The 27,405-nt window shown below is 41.4% G+C and overlaps 1 protein-coding gene across 16 annotated transcripts in view; it reads left to right on the top strand.

Annotated features, from left to right (window-relative positions):
- GRIP1 (glutamate receptor interacting protein 1) overlaps positions 1–27,405 on the top strand; it is a 380,704-nt gene that overhangs the window by 234,851 nt on the left and 118,448 nt on the right. The window contains exon 1 of one of the 16 annotated variants that reach the window (XM_077338733.1): positions 20,187–20,247. The exons of the other annotated variants lie outside the window; for them this stretch is intronic. Coding sequence (XP_077194848.1) covers positions 20,202–20,247 — 46 coding nt within the window. The 5' untranslated portion in view covers positions 20,187–20,201. Of the gene's footprint in view, positions 1–20,186; positions 20,248–27,405 lie in introns of those variants that run through there. 16 annotated transcript variants of the gene reach the window in all.

Raw genomic sequence — 27,405 nt, 5'->3', positions numbered from 1 at the left:
CATTAGAATAAAAAAAGGACAACCCCTTTTGAATGACCAAAAAGTTTTTAAAAGTTAGCTGTGGTTAGTTGTATGATTCTCAGGCTTGGTATTCTTATTAAACAAAAGTAGCAAAGGAAGGAAGTTAGGATGTATTCATGCATTGCAATTTAAGTTCAAAGAAACTGCGATAAAGTCATAAAATAGTGTATTTTTTGGCCTCAGCCAATGTAGTACATTTGGGGTTATCATAGGATGTAGGGTTAATGACCTCAGGTACAGGTTTTCCGAACATGTGCCCAATCAAAAATATAATTGGGTATATTTTTCATAGGATAGGTTTACTTTTAATAAATTACCATTCAGTGCAATGCCATAGCTTTTGAGATAGAGAACTAATGTTCTGTTGTATGTTTTATTTGTGTTGTGATTCAGAGACCTGTGTTGAAGTAACACTTCACCCCAGTAACAAATGATAAGATAAATTTTGGATTTGAACTCTGAATGGTCAAGGATTAAGGTAAAACCATAGTTCCAGGTAAACAAAAGGGTACAAATCAAGTTACCGATCTAGCCTTCCAGACTAGGTATGCCAGGGTATTTCTTGTAAACAAAAAAGTGCATTGTGTCCCAGTTGTCACTGAGTGCCTCCCTATCCCCACACCATCTGCCATCCACCTTCTCCTCAGAAGTACTTCAGCAAATTTACCTTCTGCCTATACCATCCAGTACTCCATTCCCAGTTGAAATATACTAGGAGTGTCCATCAGTACAGGAAGATTGGAAGCTGATGTAAATGGCAAGGGACCGTGTGCTCATGTTTGTGCCTGTGTAAGTGAGCTAGTATGCCTTTTTGCCTGCTGGCTTGTAGCTACACATGTGAGTACCTAAGACACCCTTCCCCAAATTTTCACTCAAAGTCAAGATCTGCCAGATCTGATCAATATCTGATGATACTGATCAGCAGTGGCTTGAGCCTTCTTTTCTGTTGTGGGGCTTGGACAGGTTGATTGCTCAGGAGCTTCAGTTTGGGTAGTGCTGTCTGCCAGGGCCTGGACTGATTGCTTTAGTTTAGCCTGTCCTTTCCTGGTTCATCATCCCAATGTCTCACCTGCTGCTGATGTCAACAGGTGTGATGATGTATCTACTGCCCTACTGTCTTGTCTATTGGACTTGAGGCTTCAGCCCCAATTTCCATAATCCCCACAAGTCGCAGACCGTAAGTTCCTGTGGGGGACATAGGGCGATAGGCGGTCCCTCAGAGGCCTACATTTTACTCAGAGGCCTACATTTTAACCCACATCAGCATATGTTAAAACTCCCACATTAAATCCTAGAAAAAAAACATGCACAATTTATTAACATAATAAAACACCACAATACTGCTTGGATCTGTTTAACACTCTGTAGAAATACTGTCAAATACTATCCAATGCAATTATATCTTTGATCAATATTTACTTTGTTCATTTTACAAACTGTTTTCTCCAAAAGTGCTTAGGGAATATTCTGTTTTCAGTTAATACATGTTAGATATTCTGGCAAAAAAAAAAAAAAAAACGTAGTTACTTTTTCCATCTGGCCTGGCAGTGGTCTTTAGTTGCAGGAGCAATCTCTCCTTCTTTTTGTGCTAACCCAAAACATCAAGAAGCATATCCATGTCTTATGAGTCTGTTTCTGGCCTTTATATGTGACTCACCTTCCTTTTCTATTCTGTACCTGTACCTGGACTGCCAAATTAATAGTTTTATGAATTCAGTTTTGTTTCCTTCTCCCTTTGACTGGACACTGCCAGGTGGTTGGTATACTTGTTAGGAATATTACTAATTTTTCTAGCATCCTGATTTGTAGTATTATCATATAAGCCTTAGGTACTGAGCACACATTGCCTATTCAATACTAATAATATGATAAGCTTGCCAACTCATTGCTGGAGCTGGGGAACTCCTGCTCCCAGTGGGTGCTTCTCCATTGCTCCTCAGCTGGCTGTTGGGATAGCAAATGGGAAAGAGAGATGCTGTCACTATCCCAACATGCTGATTCCACTCCCTGTGTGCCTGGAAGTAATGTCACCACGTGGGGCATCTCTGGCATCCTGACCTCCAGCACTCATAATTCCCACCCTGGTTGCCAGACCCTGCCTGGAAATCTTGGAGTATGATGTTGCTTGCTGAAGGAATAACTGAATTGCAATTTATTAATGTAATCCATGTATTTTAGGAACATTCCTCCTAAAACATTCTTTTTTTATAGCGAAGCAGTAAATAAGGATTTTCAAAATCTATAGCAACAAGAACACTACTAATCATCCAGTATCTTGAAATCCTTTGGATTTCATAAGTCTCTGCTGGGGGACTAAAATACGTCCATCACACAAACACGGAGGGGGCAGCATCCCTGAATGCCTGGCTGAGAATGCCACCCCCTCCCTGTTTGGGTGATGGACGTATTTTAGTCCGCCCACAGAGACTTATGGAATCTGAAGGATTCCTGAATGCTCTGCAGGACCTGATGACCTCCGGCAACTCGTTGGAGGCCTTGGTGGAGGACTGGGAGTCCCGCCTGTCAGCCGCCATTGACGTGATTGCTCCTGAGCACCCTCTTCACCTTCGCCTCAAACTGGCTCCTTGGTTTTCCTCGGAGCTTCGGGAGAGGAAGAGGGAGGTTAGACAGCTAGAGCGGGTGTGGCAGAAGACTTGTGACAAAGTGGCAAGAACATCTCATTGCATGCTTATGAGGGCGTATGAGATAGCGGTGAAAGCTGTGAGGCGTTTCTACTTCATGGCGGAAATCACATCTTGGAGTTCAATCTTTGATTGCCCTCAATGAAGGGCGCCACAATAATAGTACATTGGAACTTGGATGTGAGGCTTTAGTGAGCTTTTGGGGGGATAAGGTCCTGTCACTCTGCCATGATCTTACTGCTACAATTAATAAAGAATGTGAACTGGAAGCTCTGTGGCTGTCGTGGGAGATTAGGTTTGATGGTTTCAGGTGGCTCTGTCCATCTTGAGCGACTGGTGGATAAGTGATCCCCTGAGGGATATTGTGAACCTCTCCCTGTCAACCGGGGAGTTCCATCAATGGCTCAAGGCAGAGGTGGTCTGCTCTCTCCTGAAAAAAAAACATTGTTTGGACCTGAGGGGCTCCGCCAGCTATCACATCATCAATGGCTCCATCAATGGCTCAAGGCAGAGGTGGTCTGCTCTCTCCTGAAAAAAAACATATTTGGACCCGAGGAGCCCCGCCAGTATCGCATCTTGCGTTCCTGGGTAAGGTAGTTGAAAGGGACCAACTTATAGCATTTTTGGATGAAACTTTGGTCCTGGATCCATACCAGTCCTGGCCATGGAGTGGATGCTGGTCACCCTGATGCATCATGTCTGGCACCAACTGGATCAAGGCAGGTAGGCCATTCTCGTGTTATTAGACCTATCGGCCGCATTTGATGTGGTTGATCATGAGCTCTTGGTCCATCACCTTGCTGATACAGGGATAGGGGGAATGGCCCTTAAGTGGCTGGCCTCATTTCTTGAGAACAGGTCACAGAGGGATGCGGTGGGTAATGAGTTATCTGACCCCTTTGCACTACTGTGCAGGGTGTCACAGGAGGCAGGGCTCTCGCCCACTTTTCAAAATATCTATATGCGCCCTCTTGCTCAGTTGGTTCAGAGTTACAGACTGGGATGTCACCAGTTTGCGGATGACACCCAGCTCTATCTCCTGATGGATGGATCTCCCCTCAGAAACATTTGCCACTTCTCCAAAATGGAGATCCTCTGGCTGGATTGAGAGGGACAGGGACAGGGACAGGAAGTGCGTCTTCCCTGCCTGGATGGGGTGCAACTAAATATGTACCCCAAGCCAAGATTCCTGTCTATGGAGACTCAGGTCACTAAGGTAGCTAGGATGGCATTTTTCCATCTACGCCAAGCCCAGCTACTAGTGCCCTACCTGTCCTCAGAACACCTAGCCACTGTGATCCATGCAATAGGAACTTCCAGGTTAGATGTCTGTAACTCGGTTTAAGCAGGCCTACCCTGATCCTTAACCCGGAAATTGCAGCTGGTACAGAATGCAGCTGCATGGGGCCTTACCAAGTCTTCTTGGAGGGCCCACATTCAGCCTTCACTGAAACATCTTCATTGGTTACCAGTTTGCCTCTGGATCAGGTTTAAGGTATTGGTTTTAATCTTTAAGGCTTTACATGGCTTGGGCCTTACTTACCTATGGGAATGCCTACCTCCTTATGACCCCACAAGGCACTCTGATCTGCGGGTATGAATCTGCTGACAGTTCTGGGCCCCGGGAGGTATGCCTGGCCTCGACCAGGGCCAGGGCCTTTTCAGTCCTGGCCCCTACCTGGTGGAACGAGCTCCCAGATTAGCTGCTGGCCCTATTGGGATTCTCTGAGTTCCACAGGGCCTGCAAAACTCTTCCACCAGGCGTTTGGTTGAGGCCGAGTGGAGGATGCCAGGTTATAAGATCGGGTCCCCCCCTTGGCCCCCAGGATCTAGCACACAGTGCCATTAGAGGATAGCCCCCTGTTATTATTTAACTTAATTTTATTTTAATATCTATATTGTCCTTTTGACTGATTCCAACAGCTCGTTTGCGGAAAGAGGAGTTTTTATGTACCACCATTTTATTTGTTGTTGGGGGGGGGATTGCTAACTTTTATTAATCGGGTTGTATAATTTTTATATTGTATATTGTTTTTATGACACTGTTGTAAACCACCATGTGCCAGTTCGCTGAGGCCGGCAGTATAAAAAATCCACAAATAAATAAATAAATAAACAAACTATTTTTTACTATGTGGTGAGCTCTCATTGGAAACAGCCTACTTCATCATAAGTACAAAGTAGAAAATAGAGACAGATTTTAAACGGGATAAAATGGTAATAGATAAGGATTATGCTTCTCCTCTTATATATCTGAACATTTACATGCCAATTCTTACCTCAAACGTTATAGAAAACTTTTCACAGAATTAAAGTTAAATAAAGTGTGACAGTTGATCATGATTAAACATTGGCAATAACCAGAAACTGCTTTGTCTTCTAATGCAATAAAATATAGTTCAGAGAGAAACACAGATGGTCTTCTTATAAAACTAAGTGAAATGAAACATCAGATCTTTTCATGTACAGTTACTACTGAATCATCACAGCAATTTGTATTTCATTTGAAGGTTACTGTGACCTTTTCCTATTACTAAAAGAAATTATTGTTTAGTTCCTTTGTATTTCCATTGGTGTGCATGAAAGCAGTCATCTCTACCATACAACTAAGGCTCTGACTCCTGTGATTTGTTGTGAGTTTCATGACTTTTTTAAAGTGCAATTTAGGAGCAACCTGGACTCACCCGGGTGGCTTTTGCTGGTGTGGGGGATTCATGGCCCAAGGTGGTCACTCACTTGCGAGCTGGAGCTCCAGCCGTCGTTTCCCCGTCTCAGCTGGTGGGATGCATGCTTGAGCTTGTGTGGTGGAATCGGGTGCTTCCCTTTATAAGGGAGCATCTGGTAATGGTTTGCCTCTTCCCCCTGTGGCTGCCTGGCTGTTGTATGACTTGGGGGGAAGAGCCAGCTGTTACCAGTGAGCCTGGAGAGAAGATCTGATGACCATCTTCAAGTATTTAAGAGGCTGCCATGTAGAGGATGGAGCAGAGTTGTTCTCTCTTGCCCCAGAGGGATGGACCAGAACCAATGGGATGAAATTAATTCAAAGGAAACTCCGTCTCAACATCCGGAAGAAGTTCCTGACAGTTAGAGCAGTTCCTCAATGGAACAGGCTTCCTCGGGAGATGGTGGGTTCTCCATCTTTGGAAATTTTTAAACACAAGCTGGATAGCCATCTGACGGAGAGGCTGATTCTGTGAAGGCTTAAGGGGGTGGCAGGTGACAGTGGATGAGCGATAGGGTTGTGAGTGTCCTGCATAGTTCAGGGAGTTGGACTAGATGACCCATGAGGTCCCTTCCAACTCTGTGATTCTATGATTCTAAAGTCTATAACATACTGTTGCTTTGTTTTTGCTTCATTCTGTTTCATTTTTGTAGGTATAGTGTATGTGGATTGTGTGACTATCCTCTTTTGCAATACATGAGAGAAATGGAAGATGAATGAGACCTTGGGGTACTTGTGGATTGTAAACTAAACATGAGCAGGCAGTGTAATGCAGCGGTAAAAAAGGCGAATGCCATTTTGGGCTGTATCAACAGAGGCATCACATCAAAATCACAAGATGTCATAGTCCCATTGTATACGGCACAAGTCAGACCACACCTGGAGTACTGTGTGCAGTTCTGGAGGCCTCACTTCAAGAAGGACGTAGATAAAATTGAAAGGGTACAGAGGAGAGTGACGAGGATGATCTGGGGCCAAGGGACCAAGCCCTATGAAGATAGGTTGAGGGACTTGGGAATGTTCAGCCTGGAGAAAAGGAGGTTGAGAGGGGACATAATAGCGCTCTTTAAGTATTTGAAAAGTTGTCATTTGGAGGAGGGCAGGATGCTGTTCCCATTGGCTGCAGAGGAAAGGACACCCAGTAATGGGTTTAAACTACAAGAACAATGATATAGGCTAGATATCAGGGGAAAAAATTTCACAGTCAGAGTAGTTCAGCAGTGGAATAGGCTGCCTAGGGAGGTGGTGAGCTCCCCCTCACTGGCAGTTTTCAAGCAAAGGTTGGATACACACTTTTATTGGATGTTTTAGGATGCTTAGGGCTGATCCTGCGTTGAGCAGGGGGTTGGACTAGATGGCCTGTATGGCCCCTTCCAACTCTATGATTCTATGATTCTATGATTCTGAGATACTAGTGATTGGACTATGATGAGCAAAGGATGTATTTGGTTTATAAGGCTTATGTAATCAGAACAAAAATAATGCATATTTGTATGTTTTGCTGTGAAGTATTCAAAAAGATGAACCTTGGTCTGTGTAGTAAAAAGACTCAATAGGCAAGGAGCCTGCACACATCAACTAGTATTGTGTTGGCCATCTTCCTCTACATGTCTGGCCAAATAAGACACTTGCACCACCATAACAACAACATGATATAGTGATTATATTTTTGGGGGACATAGCCTTAATATACCTCCTCAGAGTGCCATAGATCTTTCATAGATTGGAATATGTATTAATGCACTGAAGAAAGGCATTCTGAAGGATGACTGGTCTCAGTTATGAACTGGCAAAGCCAGAAAGAAAATATTGCAACATTGCCAAAAGGTCTCAGGGGGTAGACATGGTCATACAGGCATTGCCAAGTAGTTCTGGACATGATAGCATTTCCTTGTCGGATGCTGGGAAGAATTCCAGTTCTGGAATTTGTGAGGTATTAGTTATTTCCATTTCATTCATGTGAAGATGCATAAAGCTGTGCCAACACTTTGTGTGGGCAAAGCCCAGCCATCTGTTTTGGAAGCAGCTCACATGGCAGCTTGTAAAACCACAATGGAATCAGATTTACAAGGCATTAGTTCCTTTCGGTAAAATGGAAAGAGATGGGTTTGTTAGCTAAAACAAGTGTACTCTGGATATCTCACACCCCTTCAAGTATCGCTGTGTTGTCATGGCGAAGGGGTTTGCGTAGCTCAGTGAAGCTATGAGCTATGTCATGCAGGGCCACCCAAGATGGGCAGGTCATAGCAAAGAGCTCTGACAAAAGGTGATCTACTGGAGAAGGAAATGGCAAACCACTCCAGTATCTTCGCTATGAAAACTCTATGGACAATTCCAAAAGGCAAAACGATATGACGCCGGAAGATGAGCCCCTCAGGTCAGAAGGTGTCCAATATGCTACTGGGGATGAGCAGACAGCTAGTGCGAGTAGCGCCAGAATGAATGAAGTGACTGGGCCAAAGTCGAAAGGACGCTCAGTTGTGGAGGGAACTGGTGGTGACAAGATAGTCCAAATCTGTAAAGACTTTTATTCCATAGGAACCTGGAACGTCAGATCCATGAATCAAGGCAAGCTGGACGTGGTCAAACAAGAGATGAAAAGACTGAACATCAACATTTTAGGAATCTGTGAACTAAAATGGACAGCAATGGGTGAATTTAATTCAGATGACCATCAGGTACTACTGCGGGCAAGAATCTCTCAGAAGAGTAGCCTTCATCATCATCATAATCAATAAAAGAGTAGGAAAAGAAGTATTGGGATACAATCCCCAAAATGACAGAATGATCTCAGTTCTAATCCAGGGCAAACCATTCAACATCACAGTAATCCAGGTCTATGCCCCAACCACTGCTGCTGAAGAGGATGAAGTTGACCAGTTCTGTGAAGCCCTACAACACCTTCTAGAAGCAATGCCAAAAATGATGTCATGGGGGATTGAAATGCTAAAGTAGGAAGCCAAAAGATATCCGGGATAACAGGCAAGTTTGGCCTTGGAGGACAAAATGAAGCAGGTCACAGGCTGGTAGAATTTTGTCAAGACAATACAGTGGTCATAGCAAACACTCTTTTCCAACAACCCAAGAGACGACTCTACACATGGACAGCACCAGATGATCAGCACAGAAATCAGGTTGACTATGTGCTCTACAACCAAAGATGCAGAAGTTCTATACAGTCAGTAAAAACAAGAACAGGAGCCGATTGTGGTTCAGATCATCAGCTTCTTGTTGCAAAATTTAGGCTTAAATTGAAGAAAGTAGGGAAAAGCACTATATCCCTGAGGAAATTATATATCCCTGATGAATATATTATATCCCTGACGAATATACAGTAGAGGTGACAAATAGATTTAAGGAATTAGATCTGATAGACAGAGTGCCTGTAGAACTATGGACGGTGGTTTGCAACATTGTACAAGAAGTAGCAACTAAAACCATCCCAAAGAAAAAGAAATGCAAGAAAGCAAAATGGCTGTCTGAGGAAACTCAATAGTTGAGGAGAGAAGGGAAGTGAAAGGCAAGGAAGAAAGAGAAAGATACACCCAATTGACTGCAGAATTCCAGAGAATAGCTAGAAGAGATAAGAATGCCATCTTAAATGAACAGTGCAAACAAATAGAAGAAAACAATAGAATAGGGAAGACCAGAGATCTCTTTGAGAAAATTGGAGATATGAAGAGAATGTTTCATGCAAAGATGGGTATGATAAAGAACCAAAATGGTAGGGACCTGACAGAAGCAGAAGATATTTTTAAAAGGTGGCGAAATTATACAGAAGAACTATACAAGAGGAAGCTTAATATCTCTGATAACCACTATGAGTAGTCACTGACCTGGAGCCAGACATCCTGGAATGTCAAATGGGCCTTAGGAAGGCTGAGGAACAATAAAGCTATAGGAGGTGACAGCATTCCAGTTGAACTCTTCAAAATCTTGAAAGACGATTCAGTAAAAGTGCTACACTCAATATGCCTGCAAATTTGGAAAACTCAGCAGTGGCCACAGGATTAGAAAAGGTCAGTTTACATTCCAATCCCAAAGAAGGGCAACGCCAAAGATTGTTCAAACTACCACACCATTGCACTCATTTCTCATGCTAGCAAAGTTATGCTCAAAATCCTAAAAGCTAGGCTTCAGCAATATGTGGACCGAGAACTTGCAGAAGTACAGGCAGGATTTCGAAGAGGCAGAGGAACTAGAGATCAAATTGCCAACATACGCTGGATCATGGAGAAAGCTAGGGAGTTCCAGAAGAACATCTACTTCTGCTTCATTGACTATGCTAAAGCCTTTGATTGTGTGGAGCACAACAAATTGTGGCAAGTTTGTAAAGAGATTGGAATACCAGAGAATCTTATCTGTCTCTTGAGAAACCTATATGCAGGTCAAGAAGCAACAGTGAGAACCGGGCATGGAATCACTGACTGTTAGTTGTAGAAAGCTTTCCAAGCATTTTTCTTGTTGCTAGCAAGTCTATAATGAAAATAATATTTAGTTTTTCGGAAGTAATAATATTGTTTTGGCCATTTTTTGTTATTTATATTGATTAACAACATGTTAAGAACTCAAATGATGTAGTGTAAATGTAGAAAGACTGCTTATGATTGTAGAATAGGGTAGAACTATAACGGATGTACATAAGAACTAATTATGGATAGAAGCTACTAAGGAGGTCTGTAAGCAAGCATAACAAAAATTGTAAGGTTAAATCAAGACAAAAAGGACTTAATTGCAAGAAAATACCTTGAATCCTGATAGCAGAAGAAACTGTATAAACGTCACAAACGAGTGGATAGAAATCTATCAATTTTTAATATTTTGATCAGACGGATCATAAACATTGCACTCTAATGAAAACTCCTTGGATGTACTTGGATCTTCTCCAATAATACCAAACTGAATTATTTTCAGTATCTTTTCTACTCTGATTTTAAATGGAAATCCAAAATTGGAGTTAATATTTGCCCCAAGACACTAATTCTCAGATATCCAGCAAAATATTACCTTCATTTATGTTGGAATTAAACCTATAAAACAAGCTGTGAACTTTGGAAATATTTTCCATAAAGAAATGAATTAAGAATTTTGCACATACTAAATTGTACAGTGAAACTGCTACAGAGAATGTTGCAGATTATTTTCAGATGGTTTAAATAATTCATTGTCTAAAAGCAACTAAATATTCTAGGATGAAAAAGAGGTTTGCAGGTTTTATAAGGAAGACTGAGATCCTAGGCATTATAGTTCCTTTGGCATACAGCATGTTGTGTTTCCCTAGCATTCTGGTGTATATGTACACTTATTGTCTCAAACATTAAACTGTAGTTAGCTTTTATGAGGCATGTGTTGACATCTTAGTAGTATGGTAGGATGCATGGTTTGTCAACATCAGTGACATTTCTTCTGGAAATAAATGGGTCATCCTTCTTTCCACAGTGATAGAGGAACAGCCTTAAATTAGAGGAACATTCCTTAGAAGATGGTTGGGTCTATACCAAAATCATTTGGGGGGGGGTTCCCCAATTTCTTCTTTTCCATTTCAAAACTTGTAGTTAGTTCTCTGTGTGTTTGTATGTGTGGGTGTGTGCAGACACACATACACACAAAATTGAATGAATAAAGTAGACCAGACAATACAGGTGTACTGCACTACAAATAGAAGACATTATTCAATGTTTAAAATGCTGAAGTAAGCATTGACGTTTTCTGGAGCGCTTTCGAGAGAGAGAAAATTAGTGTATCTGTAAAATCTCCCTGGTAAGCCTGTACAGCATGACAAATCATCATTAGTAACATAAAAAACCCTCTTCTCCTTTGTATGCTATGTATAAATAATTAGCTTAAGCAGCAGCACAAATAGAATAATCAGGCCCAGACACAAAGATACTATCACACTGAGTCTAGAATGACCTAGAAATGGATCCCAAGGCAGCTGCAGATGTGGCTAGCTCAGTTCTCAGTGATTCACACTGGAATGCATTGGGCAAAGTAAATGAGATGCTATTGACAGGTCCTGCAATATGCAGACCATCATATCCTCACCTGTCAGTTATACTGATTGGCATCTTGCTACTAAGATATGAACAGGAGGTTTATGGGGTAATTCCTATTGGATTTCTGTGTCAAAGGATATATTAACTTTGGTTTCAGATTGCTTTTGGCTTTATAGGACATGGCAGATGCAATCTGAAGCTCCCCAAGGTTTAAATTCATGGCTTTAATTTTTTTTAAGAGTCATATGGAGACTTAACTATAGTGATTCAGCTGTTTGGAGCAAGTCACGGGAAAAACTGTGTCCTTGCCAAACTAAGGATGCTCATGGGTATTCTAACTATATATTTGCATACAAAAGGTTTTCCTTGGAACATTTTTTTACAGTATGGACCCAATTTATTCTCTAAACCTAAACACATTTGCACACGTTCAAAGAGTCCTTGTCAAGGCTGGAGAGCAGAACTAAAAGTGGATACTTAAACGACTCCCCTCCAGACGCAGTCATTCAAGGAACCAGAGGCACTTGCAGGCACACAATATATTGTTGTTCTGGATATCTTGCTCTTCATCCAAAGAGGTCAGGGCAATGTACTTGGTCCTATTTATCCATATAACAACCTTATGAGTTAAATTAACCTGAGCCAGAGTCCTTGGCATAAGGCAGTGGTCCCCAACATTTTATCACCGTGGACCGGTAAATGCTTGACAATTTTACTGAGGCCTGGGAGGGGGGGAAGTCTTTTGCCAAGGGACGTCGCTGCTACAGCCCAAGCCCCTGCTCCACTTGCTTTCCCACTGGCACCCCTGACTTCCTGCCACCCGCTGGGGGACGCTGCCAGCAGCAGCTGTGCAGTGCCATGCTAAGGGGGAGCCCCAGCTATGGCGGCCACTAGAGAGCACTTGTCACCCCCCCCCTCTGCCGCCTCCCGTCTCCCAGGGGTTGCCAGAGCAATTGGAGCCAGCAGCTGAGTCAGCTCTGGCTGAGGAGGCTGAAGAAACAGGGGGTTCTGACAGGGATGCTGAGGAGGGCTGCTCAAGTCAGCCAGGCCGGGCATATGAGAAATCGTGGACACTGCCATAGCAGGAGTCTGAATCAGATTCAGATGGATTGCCCGAGCGACTCAGACAAAACCGTAGGGTGGGGTTGGCAGAACACTGAAGAAGCCAGAGGCTGCAGGCATGCTGCTAGAATAGATGGGGGCCAGCTGGGTTAGCTCCGGGGGAGGATGGGTGAGTCATTCCCCCGGTGCAGCTAATTAGCTGGCCTGTATTTAGGAAGACAGAAGCAACTCTTCGGCGTGGATGCAATCTATGCAACTACCCTCCGGACCAGCTCTGTTCCTGTGAATGTCTGATTGATCTCTGGCTCAACTGACCCATGGCTTCGATCTTGACTACGGCATTGGTAAAGTGAACTGGCTTTATTTGACTATCGGATTCTCTGGACTTTGACCTTGGGACTGCTCGACTATTCTTTGCCTTGCTCCGCCATGTAGTTGTTTAACTCCCAGTGACTCGGACTGAACCCTGACTCTGCTCCGGCTGGGCTTGCTGCTCAGCCTTCTCTGAGTCAGCTGCTACTGGGTGTGGCCAGCTTGGGCAGCATAGCACCAAAGTAGATTATAAAGAACATATCACTCCAATCTAGTTCCACTTACACTGGCTTCCAATTTGTTTTCAAGCACAATTCAGTGCTTGCTGCACTGGGAGCGATTGGTTGCTTCGCCGGCCGATCACTCCCAGCACAGCACCGTGCCACGGGGAGGAGAGAGGTGCACCCGCAGTCATGCCGGCATCCACGCCTCCCCCCCCCCCGCACGGCCCAGTACCGAGGGTTTCACTGCCTGGTACCGGTCCGCAGCCCAGAGGTTGGGGAACACTGAGCAAGACAGCTGAATGGGAAATTATTTTATCTACAAATTTTATATCACAGTTTTCTTGGCTGACAATTTAAAATACACATAGCAAAATAGCATTATAAAAACATTATAATAACCACCCTAAAACATACCTAATTAAAACAATTTAAAACAGATTCGAGTGGATAGTTCTGTTGGTCTGAAGTAGTATAACAAAATTTGAGTCTGATGGATAAATTGAAGGACTGCAATCTGGATTTTCCGATAGTCAGGTGGATAGGGAATTGGTTAGAGAACCACACTCAAAGAGTTGTTGTCAATGGTGTTTCATCAGACTGGAGGGAGGTGAGTAGCGGGGTACCTCAGGGCTCGGTGCTCGGTCCGGTACTTTTTAACATATTTATTAATGATCTCGATGAGGGGGTGGAGGGACTACTCATCAAGTTTGCAGATGACACCAATTTGGGAGGACTGGCAAATACTTCGGAAGATAGAGACAGAGTTCAACGAGATCTGAACATAATGGAAAAATGGGCAAATGAGAACAAGATGCAATTTAATAAAGATAAGTGTAAAGTTCTGCATCTGGGTCAGAAAAATGAAAAGCATGCCTACTGGATGGGGGATACGCTTCTAGGTAACACTGTGTGTGAACGAGACCTTGGGGTACTTGTGGATTGTAAACCAAACATGAGCAGGCAGTGTGATGCAGCGGTAAAAAAGGCGAATGCCATTTTGGGCTGTATCAACAGGGGCATCACATCAAAATCACAAGATGTCATAGTCCCATTGTATACGGCACTGGTCAGACCACACTTGGAGTACTGTGTGCAGTTCTGGAGGCCTCACTTCAAGAAGGACGTAGATAAAATTGAAAGGGTACAGAGGAGGGCGACAAGGATGATCTGGGGCCAAGGGACCAAGCCCTATGAAGATAGTGTTTAAAACATTGTTAAAATACACATTAAAAACTACGGTAGTCACCCACTAGCAGAAGGAGACAGATTAATCTTCCTGGGGAGAGAATTTTAGATCTCTGTTGTTACAATCCAGAGGGCTGTCTCCCAGATTGCCACCTGCCTAATCTTAGAAGATCGGGCATCCAAAGCAGGGCCTATGAAGATGACCATTATAGTTGGGTAGGTTCATAAGGAATTAGACAGTTTAGTCACAGACCATATCGGACAAAAACTGTACTTTGAATTGTGTTTGAAAACAAATTGGAAGCCAGTGTAAGTGGAACTAGACTGGAGTGATATGGTCTTTATAATCTACTTCTGTCAACATCTTGGCTGCAGCAGCATTCTGTGCCAATTAATAGTTTCTGAACACATGTCAAGGGCAGCCACACATAGAACATATTGCAGTAATCTACTCTAGGGCTGAATCTGCACAGAGCTTTTGTTTTTCTGCTTTCGATCCTGCTGAATTTGAACCTGAGTTTTTGTGCCCCCTCCCAACTTGAAACAGAAACCCATCTGCACAAGGCAGCGTACAAGCAGGGGGGTGAGGTGAGACAAGCAGAGCCGAGGACCCAGAATTAAGAGAACTGCCTCCCTGATATCTTAGCCACTCCTACCACACAGGGATTGAATCTGTGGGCGGGTGGGGTAGCCGAGATGAGCAGAGACAAGACAGCAGCAGCCTCTCATAGAATGAGGCAAATGTCTACTGCCAGAAGTGTGGATTGTGAAGCACAGTCGCATTAAAGTTTTTTTTTTTTAATCTTGCAACCAGGAACTAGGAATTCTTTGAACTGGTGCCCAGCCAATCAGGGACAGACTTCCTTGTTACACCATTGGAGCCACAAGGCAGCGACAAGTTATTTCTGGGAAAGCAGACAGCTGCACCTTTACTAATGCCGATTTTTCAAATATCAAGTGTTAAAACCACTCCAGGATATTGGGGGGGGGGAGGGAGGTAAGGTCATTCCAGATCAATCATGCTTGTTGCAGATGAAAAATTTAAATTGCCCAAAATCAAAAAGGAAATTCAGTCCAGAATTGTGTACCAGCTGTGCCAGAATGTGCATAAAGATGTTAAATAATGTACCACCCCCGCAAGGGAGTCAATAAGGGTGCAATAATTCACCCCCACTGCCTCCCTCTATGTCTGGTTCCAGAGAAAGGGGCACAGCCATTGAAGGGCTGTCCCTCGGATCCTGGCCCCAGCAAGGCGGTGGACCAACAACTCATGTTCGACCATGTCAAACATAGCTGAAGGCAAGGAGAAGATTGCATAAAAGCAAGGAGAGATTACAGAAACAGAGATCATAAAGGCAAGGAGAGATTGCAGAAATTGTGCAAAGGGAGAACAATGTAATAATGCCTATTTAAAATATATACTCTCCCAGCCACCCATTCTTGTTTCATGGTTTCTCAATTCAGTGAAAATGAAAGTATACAAGGCCATCTCTTGTACTCACTAAAATTCTTTGTAGCAAATTAGAGTCATTGAAAGATCCATTGAATTACAAGTGTTTTCATCTTTCTGTGAAATAGGTCATGAACAACTAAGATGTCTCTCTCAACCCTCTTTATTTTCACACAGCTGGATAGGACTGGTGCTATACTATTTATTAATCATTTAAGTAATTTAAAAAAATCCAGTTCATGTGCACATACTCCAAATGGCCTTGTTTCCCAGGGGATGCTTTTTAATGGTTATTAATTAACAGATAGCAGAGATGTTTGACAGGTTTTATATTTGAATTAAGAACATATTATTTCTTTTCATTGCCCTTTCTGGTTTGCCTCATTTTCTGAAATAAAAATTGGGGTACTATCCAGTTTTATTAAAATAAAACTGTCAACGACTTCAATATCCAGTGTACTAATCATTTAACATATACATTCCCCATGTACTGAAACAATTTCTTGTAATTAAAGTTGGTTGCTCAAGGTAGCAACGACAAAGTATTTTGCTAGAGACCCTGTGCCCTTTCAGAAAACTAGGCCAACTATCCAGTGAAGGTATGTGTTCTTTGTGCCTTGGACTGATGAAGGAACCATATCCTGCCACAGTCCCTCAACACAAAGTCCTCGGAGCTGGAGTAAGGACTGAACTATACCCACTTTAACTGAATGGTAGAGAAGTTACCAGCTGCCCATCCAGGTGCCATTGCAGAGCCCTCCTTTCTTATCCTGGAGGCTGGTGCTGCTAGCTGAGGAGAATGAGGGGGAATTGGTGGGTAAAATCTATTCCATTTGCTCACATGTAAATGTGTGCTGATGGAAAATGGGACGCAAGGGGTCAAAATAGAAGGTTTCCCTAGCTTTGATCCCATTACACTAATTATGCATGCATGTATATACAAACAAAAATTCTATTATTTGTCTTAATGGGGCTCTTCTGTTATCATAGAGACTGTTGTGGAAATTAAAATCCCACATGTAAAATTTAAAACAAGACATTAGAACCTGATACTAAATGTTCTTCTCTGCTACACTTCAGAATACGTGTTTCAATTAGCCATGGAGGTGTTTGATTGTATTGACAAGGAGAAGCCAGAAACCCTTTATGCTTCACAAGCATCCTGACCTTCTTGAATGCTATCAGTCAGCTTTAAAGGGCATGAAACTCTTTCAGGCAGACTAAAGTCTTACTGTGTTAGAATAGCAACAAGTGTTCGTAGAATCTGTATCTTTTCTCATCATGAAGAATACAATACATATTTTATCAAGAGGAACAATGGCAGAGGATTTTAACTGAAGTGACTCAGGACTGCTTTCATTCATTTGAATCCAAATGATCAGGATCAAAACAGAGGTGACAGTTGAAACCCATGGTTAGAATATTCTAATGTTATCCCAGTCTTCATAAAAGGGAGGAATGATGACCTGGGAAACTACAGGCCTGAGTCTGACCTCTGTTGCAGGAAAGATAATGGAGCAAATTTTAAAGGGGGTGATCTGTAAATATTTGATTCTATGATTCTATGAATCTGTTGATCCAGGGAAGTCTCCAACTTCTGTTGATCTGTTGATCTGGGGAAGTCTCCAATTTGTCTCCAACAGGTCCTGCCAGACCAACTTGGTATCATTCTTTAACCAAGTAAGGGGCTTACTAGATTATAGAAACTCAGTTCATGTTGTTTGCCTGGATTTCAGTAAGGCTTTTTGACATGATGTTCTGATGGGCAAACAGGAAGACTGCAGACTGGATTTTCAGAAGGTTAGATGGATAGGGAACTAGCTAGAAAACTGCACAGAAAGAGTAGTTGTCAAAGCATGAAATTGTTTCCCAATGGAAACAAGGAGGATGGCTGGGGCACTTTATTCAGAAGCCCATAGCATTAGACCCATTAATTCAAACCGCTTGAAACCTGGTAAGGATTTAGTGAGTAGTCAAGACTAGTTTTTTCTGCAAATTTGGTGCATTTGCTTGAAAAACAGCCACTTCAGCCTCTCAGAAACAATTGTCCCCATAGAGAACAATGGACCCCCCCCCCAAAAAAAATATTTTTCATAATTCTTCTGGGAGGGGAGCAAAATCCAAATTGCAAAATGTCATTGGGGGCCCAAATAATCCAGAATGCCAACATTTTCACCCTTCCTGATCCAAATATATTGGGTTTTTTTCATATGCACATCTTTTTGTTCAACTTGTTAAATTATTTGAATATCTTGCAGTACGTTTATCCTAGATTGTTTCTACCAGAAGCATGTCTTTGGGGTTGTGATTCTGGATCAGTGAAGTGCCATCTTGAGAGATCAAGATCCCCTTTTTATCTTCAAAGAGATGTAAAAACTCTAGAGGACTAGCTAACTGTTCTGTGTTGAATAATTTTAAACTGTTTTGTCTGAAATGCATTGAGGACTTTTTTGTCACAAGCCATGTAGGCATGCTGGAAATAAAAAACGATACATTGTAATGCTCATCTACTTCAAACACTACAGGGAAAAAGCAAGTTACATGTCCAATCTATAACTTGAAACAGTCCTTAGAATCAGTTTAATGCAATACACAGTCTTCTTAGCTATACTGTAATGTATTCTGAGCAGAGCCAGTTTGGTGTAGTGGTTAGGAGTGCGGACTTCTAATCTGGCATGCCAGGTTCGATTCTGCGCTCCCTCACATGCAACCAGCTGGGTGACCTTGGGCTCGCCACGGCACTGATAAAACTGTTCTGACCGAGCAGTAATATCAGCACTCTCTCAGCCTCACTCACCCCACAGGGTGTCTGTTTTGGGGAGAGGAATGGGAAGGCGACTGTAAGCCGCTTTGAGCCTCCTTCGGGTAGGAAAAAGCGGCATATAAGAATCAACTCTCCTCCTCCTCCTCCTCCTCCTCCTCCTTCTTCTTCATACATGTTTTATATGTCAGAATGTAGTATTTTCCTTTTGATCGGCTTTAAAATGTTCTCCAAATCAGGCTACAAATTCAGATAAATACTATGTTGTAACTTTTATAAGAAGGTAAGACCAAGTTAAAAACTTGAATATATAATAATATGAAAAAGTTAAACAAAAAATGATTTTTAAAGGAAATTACACTTTCCTGCTTAACTTCTCACATTGCAAATGGCATGCATCCTAACATTTCACTGTGGCAGTACTGTTGTCTCTGTGGATATTTAGGAATCCATAGTTGTATGAAAACTACAATAATAAACTGCAATAAAAACATTGATTGCAAAGTACCATTTCTCTAGAGTTCCCATCATTTCCCGTTATGTGAGTTCTATGTTTGCACATATGGTCAGGGAGATGTAGCGCCATATCATATGCTCTCTTATCTGAAATGAGGGTTTTACCGCTAAAACGTGTATATATGATCTGTGCTGGTATAGCCAAGCTGGCATGGGATTTATAGTACAGTAGCATTAGCAGATTTTTTACTGGAAAAAGTCCTTAGTTGGTATCCAGTGAACCTTACAAATCTGCTTTAGGATTGTGTCCTTAATACATGCCACTGTGAAATAGTCAATCTTTATGATGGAGCCCTGTAGTAACTATTGCTCATAAGGTCTTTGCTGGCTGATCTGTTTGGATTCCTGTATTGTTTGCTTTGTCTAGAATTGAATTTCCACAAAGACCTGCTGGGTGGAAGGTTCAAGACTTTAACACCAGGCATACTGACTACCAGCTTCATTGTGTGACCCAGATTTACTCTGAGGTCAGTGAGTTGACCTAGGTAATCAGATCATTTTACACTATTGTTTTATGGATGATATTTCATAGGTAAAACACTATAGATTTTTCTTTTAGAGTTAGGAGTATTAAACATTGTGTGCATTGAACTCCTGCTTAAGTATTCTTTTTGATTTTAGTAGTGCATTCCTAATGGCCTAGTCAGGAAATTCTGCTACAGTGCTGAAAGTGGAGTGCTGAAAGTAGAGAATCTGTTATGCATGGGTTTCTGTTTGCCCATAACCTTATTAAATTTAGACTAGCAGCTGGGTGCAGTACAGAAGTAGAACTCTCTTGAAGATAATAAAAGTAGTTGCTCTGTTTAAAATTAGTCACCAGTGGTTATTAAAATAGCTGTATGGATACAAAGCTGAGAACCTGTATTTAAATTCATAGAGTTACATCTCACAAGTTAAAAGTATCATTTGAGAGACTATAGTACTGAACTATGCCATGTTCCTCCATAAATCTGACACTCAAGCACAAATAAATTAACTGCTAATGAGGATAATATAAGAAAACAGATATGGAAATGTTGCTGCCACATGGCAATTTGAGAAATGTGTACACTAAACTGAAACTCTGTTTGTAGCCATTGGTGGTGTTGGTGGTGTTGCTTGGATATAAGGTACCTGGGTGAGTCCCAAGGAATATCAGGATTTTGATGTGATCTTACTGGAAGAACTACTAAGGACTTACAGACATTAGTACTTCTGAATTATAAAGTCTGGATGGATGGATTTTGATGCCTGTGGACAAGTTCGAAGCTAAAATATAGACTAAAAAAGAAAGGTGACTGGCTGCTTAACAACTTCCGTTTTTTGCTGTGATGTACCTTCTTTGTGGACTAAGCCAGGATGGTCAGAGAGAACTAAGTAAGTCTGAATAATGCATTCCACTTTAAAGTATAATTATGATTACTCTGTTGCAAGGTTCAGAATTGTATGTTCTCCAGATTCTCAACATTATTATGATTCTTGTGTTGGGTAAAGAGGACATTTGTCATGATAACCCTATTGATTTTGTTGTTTATGTGTTAGAACAGTCAGAATAAAATAATGTGGAAAAGTTGAATTCAAAATTTAGGGGTAGTCTAAGGATACTGTTTAATATATTAATCTATAGAATAGCATCTGTTACTATAGGAATAGCAAAGTTAGTCTGCATAGCACTTCAGCACTATTTAACTTGTTTCATATGCCCTGAGGGAGCTTTGAGTGTGGATTTCTGACACAGCATCAGTCCAACAACCCCCATGCACATGGCATGTCACTCTTAAAACTGAGGAGGCTTTTATAAAACCATTTTTGATATGACACATTGGATGAGTGTTTAAAAGGAAAGGAAGCCAAAAATCCCACTGGCCATAACCAATCTCTTGGGTGCTGCTAAAGTACCTTTTTGGATTCCAGCCACTGACAGGAGCCTAATTTATCACATTGAGTAGGACAAAATGATGAAAGCTTTACTGTTTTCTCATTAAAACTGGATGGGACTTGTACACGAGGGACAAATCTTGTATTTTTAAAAATCTAATAATTTCCCAGATGCTTCCAGAGAACACCTGCTAATCGCTTCTTGGAGATGCTAAACTAGGTGGCTTTGATCTGATCCCACTTGACTTTGCTAATTTTCTTATGATAGCAAATATTTTCAGTTTTTTTATAACTTTTATAACTTTAATTCATTGCATGTTTCAAAATAATGTCTTTTCAGTATAAAATTTCTGGAGCCTTAATTAGCCTTGACTAGCCTGATCTTTCTAGAGCTTAGAAAGCTAAGCAGTGCTGGCCACAGTTAGTAGTTAGATGGGAGGCCACCAAAGGAGACCAGGATTGCTGTGCAGAGGAAGACAATGGCAAACCACCTTTGCTCATCTCTTGCCTTAAAAATTCCATGAGGGGTCACCGTAAGTTAGTTGTGACTTAATGATAGTTATTATATCTTGGCCCTGGTTAGTACTAGATTAGGAGGTCACCAAGGAAGTTCAAAGTTGCTGTGCAGAGGAAAGCACTGGTAAACCACCTCTGATCTTCTCTTGTTTTGAAAACCTCATTGTCCTGGGGTCACCATGAGTCAGTTCCACCTTGACAACAGTCAGTTTTTATTTTAAAGCTATTAAAATATATGGAAGGAAACGGTTATATACTCATAGGGTTGTAGCTACTGGAGGGGTCATTTGGGACAACATCACCCATATGTGTGATATTCGACTTTCATATTTTGATATTTCATTTTAAAAGTAAGGCTGCAGAATGGGGAAGAAGGCAGCTGAAAGCCAGCTGGAGAAGCTGGAGCAGGTAATCCCTTCTTGACCAAATTCATTCTTTTCTGCTCTGTCCCATCCTCTCCCTCAATCTGATTCTTTCTTGCGTGTTTGTGTCACCTTTAATGTCAACAGTGATCAGCACATGGAAGAAAACTGGAGTGAGATTCATACTGAGTTCTAGGGTTGCCTCAAGAGTAGATGGGAGGAAGCAAGCATAAGGAGAATGAATATGAAAATTCACCAAGCCCAGTATCTGATTTTAGTCAAGAATTGCAGACCCCTATGCTGGAGCTTGCCTGTGAAAAGGAAATGCATGAGAGTCATCATGCCAGAACCTTTCACAACAGAAAAAGAAGTGCTTTAAGATAGATGTCCAAAGACCATCATCTACAGAAAAATAAGGTCTTTGGGGTGATCTAAATAAATCTGTGCCAAGAATAATCCATTTTCTGAGTGTCATTGCACAAATCCCACACACTTATCTACCTGGTATTAGGGGATAATTTCAAGGCTGGAGGAAATGTAGATAGGTATAATTTAGGAATATCCCATTTAGTAATTAAGGGCTGTGATTATTTGTTATTTTCCTCACCCATTGACCCTTTGCTTTCCTGACAGTTCTGAATACTATTCCACAATCTTATGCCCTGTGACATCTCTTGGGAGAAGCATATAGGTATACTAATCTAAATAATCAAAGTATGATCGTAAGCAGCCAGTCAAATTTCATGGCTGATCAGGCATAGGAACCTTAGCCACTGTACTAAAAGCCATGGCTTTGGTTAGCATTATCCTCCAACTTATGTTCATGATTGAGACTCACAAAGCCACACCATGTATCCAGCTGTATAGGATGCACAACCACTCCTAGACCTTTTGCACACTGGGAACTTCACTGCCCCAGCTCTCGTGCAGGAGCACAAACTGGGGGTGGATGAGGTGCACTGGGCCAAATGCTCCCCCGTGTGGGTGCAGGAAAAGGTGGGGCAACCTGCCACAACTAAAACTCCAGTCTACAGCCTGGCATGAAACGTCCAGTGCGTAAATGGTCCTTGAGATGCCAGAATGCCTCTTGTAAGTTTGTACTATTCTTTTTCTGCATTTGCCTTGATGAACTTTCTGAGAAGGAGGATGTCTCACAAGGACCGTTTATGCACTGGGAACTTCACTTCCCCAGCTCCCACGCAGGAGAAAAAATCGGGGGCAGATGAGGAGCACAGGACCAAATGGTCCCCCGTGTGGGTGCAGGAAGAGGTGGGGCTACCTGCCACGACTAAAACTCCAGCCTGCAGCCTGGCATGAAACCTCCAGTGCATAAACGGTCAAGGACTGTTTATGCATGAAACCTCCAGTGCATAAATGGTCAAGGTGCCTCAGGGAAGGATGTCAGTTCTGCCTGTTGTTACAAAATGCTTCTGTGTGCAATTGCCTGGCTACAAGATTAGTGCCTAGAAAGAACTACTTGCTTTTCCCACATGCTGCCTACCTGTAAGCAAATTCATTGGGAAAAATATTACTTCTTTTGAATAACACATTTTGACCTAACAGTTGAAAGGACAATGTTAAAACAGTTGCCAATTTTGAATGAAAGTGTTTAAAAATAAGGATATTTCTCCATAATTTAATTAGGGAAAAACAAGGTATCTCATTTGCATTATTTTTGCATTCAGCCTCTTCTCCATTTGAAGAGAGAACAAGCCTTGCTTGATTCATGTAGTTTGTTCATTCAATTTTTAATTAACGTTCTATTTCCAACTCTCAGTGGATTTGTGTTATAGTTAAGGAACAATGGACATTATCTTATGTAGCTAATAGAACACATAGAAGATCTTTCTATCAGTAATGAAATACAGTGACTGAACTTGTCAATTTAACATAATATTAAATAAGGCACATAAAATCATCTCAGATTTTGTATACCTTTTGAATACTTATATATTTTACCAAATTAAAATGTCTAGGATTAAAAGTGTGTCACATTTTTCACAGGATTCATGTGCTAAGTATATACCTGTCTGTTTACAGTATACTATAATGTTACTAGCCCTTACCTGGTTAGCCAGATCTCATCAGATTGCAGAAGTTAAGCAGGGACTGCCTTGGTTAGTATATTGATAGGAGACCACCAAGGAATTCCAGGGCCATGACGCAGAGGCAGTTAGTAGCTAACCACCTCTGAACATCTCCTGTCTTGAAAACCGCACAGGGTCTCCATAAATCTACTGTGGCTTGAAGGCCAAAATAATGATTAATAAAGTTATTTAACATGGTATGATGATAACAGACCAAATGAGATCCTGGATACCGAAATGAACTGGGTTTCGGGGTGCTAGTTTCAGTTTGGGAAATACCTGAATGTTTGGGAGTGGTGCCTAGGAATTAGAGAGTTTGGGAAGGGAGCCATAAAGTTTGCCGTTTTATGTTTCCATTTTCTTAAGGGGAACTGATTTCTGTAGTCTGGAGATAAGTTGTAATTCTGGGACATCAGACCCCCCACATTAGGGATTGTACCTTTATCTGGACTTGATTTCAAGTACATTTCTTAATAAATATTAAATACTATTGTACAACTTGTTTAGTAATGCTCAGGATGCAAGTAAGAACAGTAGCTCTGATATTTATCATTTCCATTGGGAATGGGAATAATGGAAAGACAGAGAGAGAATTTCAAGATCTTTCTTATATTGGCACACTTTGCTTCTATTCTAAATCTCTCGGTATAGTGAGCTCTGTGATAGTTTTATTTTAAAAATTCATATCTCATTCTGGGAACATCACCCAGTGAACATTTGAGCCAACATAAAAAGGTAAATATTGATGGAAAGTAAAATAATCTTAATTTGGCAGTTGTAGAATAAGCCTCATTGATATTGCCTGTCTCCAAAAGCAGTATGTCCCGGAGGCATTGGGGATTGCAGTGATACAGGAGAGGTAGAGAGTTCTGCTCCACTGACAGAAATCCTTCCATCAGCAAAGATTTTCAAAATGGAATCCAAGCTATATGACTGTATTGTGAAATTTAGTCAGCAAATTTAGGCTATAGTTCAATAATCTATTGATGATATTAGCTTAATTGGGAATCAGCACAAAGGCATAGCTGGATATCATTGCATATTGCACAGAAGTTCCTGATTAATTTAGTCTACAGCTGGCCTGTCCCCTGCCCTGTCTCTTGAAGAAAAGCACTTCATGACACAGAAATCATGTATGTGGTTTTTTTGATTCGACTGAAGATGGCACCGTAACAGCTGGGCTTCTGTCCGGCTCTTAAGCCATGCTGAGGGTCAGGAGCAACCGCACCTGGCAGACCTGAGCAGATACGCAAATCTCGCTCGCCGGTCGCCCCAGGAACCGGGAATGGCATCCTGAGGGTCCTACAGATGCGTGGAGCGGGAGGGAGACTAAGCTGTCCGGATTGCCGCGGCATGTGCTCAAGGTCACGATGGCGCCCTTGTCGTAAATAACTTTCTAAGCCTGAAACGACCAGCTGACCCTACATTCTTCCCAGATCATCTTTTACCAGACTGACAGGAGCCGAAGTCTACAACAGTAAAGACTGTAAGTTTTCTGGCTTTTCCTTTTCTTTCCCCACAAGCTCTTCCCCCCCCTCCTCAACCAATTTACAAGTGAATTCTTTCGTCGAGTGAGAGGCTCCCAGCTAATTATACCCACTAACCAAACAAAGAGAGAGCTTAAGAAAAGAGAGACTTTAAAGTTTTGTTGGAGAGAGTTCAGTGGGGGAAGCTGACTTGATACGGAGATCGACAAACTGATAATTTGGGATCGCTCGTGCTCCCGCGAGACCTCACGAGACTTTCTGTTTATAGTTTGTGACTGCCTAGAACTATGGAAAAATTAACTAAGGCACAGCTTTTCCATTTGTTATGCGAAGGGAACTCAAAGATACTGAAAGCAGTCAACAAGCTGGAAAAGGAAATCCAAAAGACCAGGAAAGGGCTTTGGGACAGAGCCGACGGTTTGGAAAAGGCAGCTGATGAGAACACAGCTCAGCCAGCAATACTTCAAACGAGAATTCAATGTTTGGAAGTTAATCAACAGGAGGGGGAGAGAGCTAGGGACGTAAAAATCCAAAGCACTTTGGAAGAACTTGGGAAAATAGATTTAAGGAAGGAAAGCACCGAAAACCTGGAAGTCTATTTAGAGCAGGAAGTGATTTGGATCAACAATAAAAAGAGTCTATTCAAAGGCGACAGCACGCAGGAAGCTATCAGGAGATATCTCGGTGCGACCAGAGGAAGAGATCCAGATTGATAAAGTATACAGAGCCTACTTAAAGGCGACTGCAAGCAAGAATCAAGCAAGAGACTTCTTTGGCCCTGACAGAAGGACAACTAGAAATACTCTACTATGGAAAAAAACACAATTTCATTTTCTGCGACCACCTGAAGGATGTGATGAACAGTGGAGCATTCTCCTGGTTTCCTGTGGGGAAGACAGCAGCAGTAACTTTTAGGACAGGACCAATATATGAAGGGAACTGACTTTATATCATCTAAGACAATAATAGAATATATTCTTATAATAGATTATACTCTCATATGTATCAACAATTACTCTGCTAAGAAAGATGGTAATAACTTCTAGATCAGGATCAATATGTGATGGGAACTGAATATGTATGCCAATATGTATGCTAAAAGAGGATGGCAAACTATACTTCATATGTACTAACAAGACAGCAGCAGTAACTCTTAGGTCAGGGCCAATTTACGAAGGGGACTGATCTTATATCACTTAAGATAATAATAGAATATATTCTTATAACAGATCATACTCTCATATGTATTAACAATCATTTTGCTAAGAAAGATGGTAAAAACTTCTAGATTAGGATTAATATGTGATGGGAACTGAATATGTATGTTAAAAGAGGATGGCAAACCATATCAGCTGGTCGCTTTTTTCTCTTTACTTTTCTGTAAATGCTTCATATAATAATAAATAATAAAATTATTTTAAAAAAAAGAAATCATGTATGTGAATAAAGCCTTGCTGTCTGCTGGCAGAGACTTCAAAGTAGTTAAGTCAACTATTTGGAATCAGGCTCATGTCAATAATCTAATTACAAATCTTCATTTGGTGTCCTTTTATTATATTATTTTACTGATTACTGATGATAGATTTACTCACATTTTTGTCTATCGAAAGTGCTATCAAATAGCAGACAATTTATGGTGACCTCTCATAAAGTTTTCAGTGTGAGAGACATTCAGAGGTGGTTTGCCATTGCCTCCCTCTGCACAGTGACCCTGATATTCCTTAGTAGTCTCTCATCCAAGCACTAATCAAGACCAATCCTGCTTAACTTCTGAGAACTGACAAAATTGGGTTAGCTGGGGCCATACAGATTAGGAATAAGAAATAAGAAAATGCGGGTTGTACAGAGATATTTGAACACCAAAATAAATGCCTATGCAAAGAATGGCTTAGTGTAATAAACAATTTCTGCAAGAGTTGTCCAAAGTCTTTTTCCTTCAATTTATTGCTTAAAGTGTTCACAACAAATCAAGACAATCGTTTTTGTCAATATAACTTTTCTCAGCTGATAAATCTACAAAACATACAATTTCAAAAATATATTTTACACAATGCCAAATCCAAAAGAAAAACAAAAACATACATTGGAAACAGCTCAACAATAAACAACTCACCATCCAAAACCAAAGTTTTTCATATATTCCAATAAGAGCTTTCCAGAATATACAGTTTCTACAAAAAATAAATGCATCATTTGTTGTTGCTG

Source organism: Paroedura picta, chromosome 5, assembly GCF_049243985.1.
Source record: "Paroedura picta isolate Pp20150507F chromosome 5, Ppicta_v3.0, whole genome shotgun sequence".
NCBI lineage: Eukaryota > Metazoa > Chordata > Lepidosauria > Squamata > Gekkonidae > Paroedura > Paroedura picta.
Note: the sequence above shows the minus strand (reverse complement) of the source record. Positions and strands in the feature narration are given on the sequence as shown.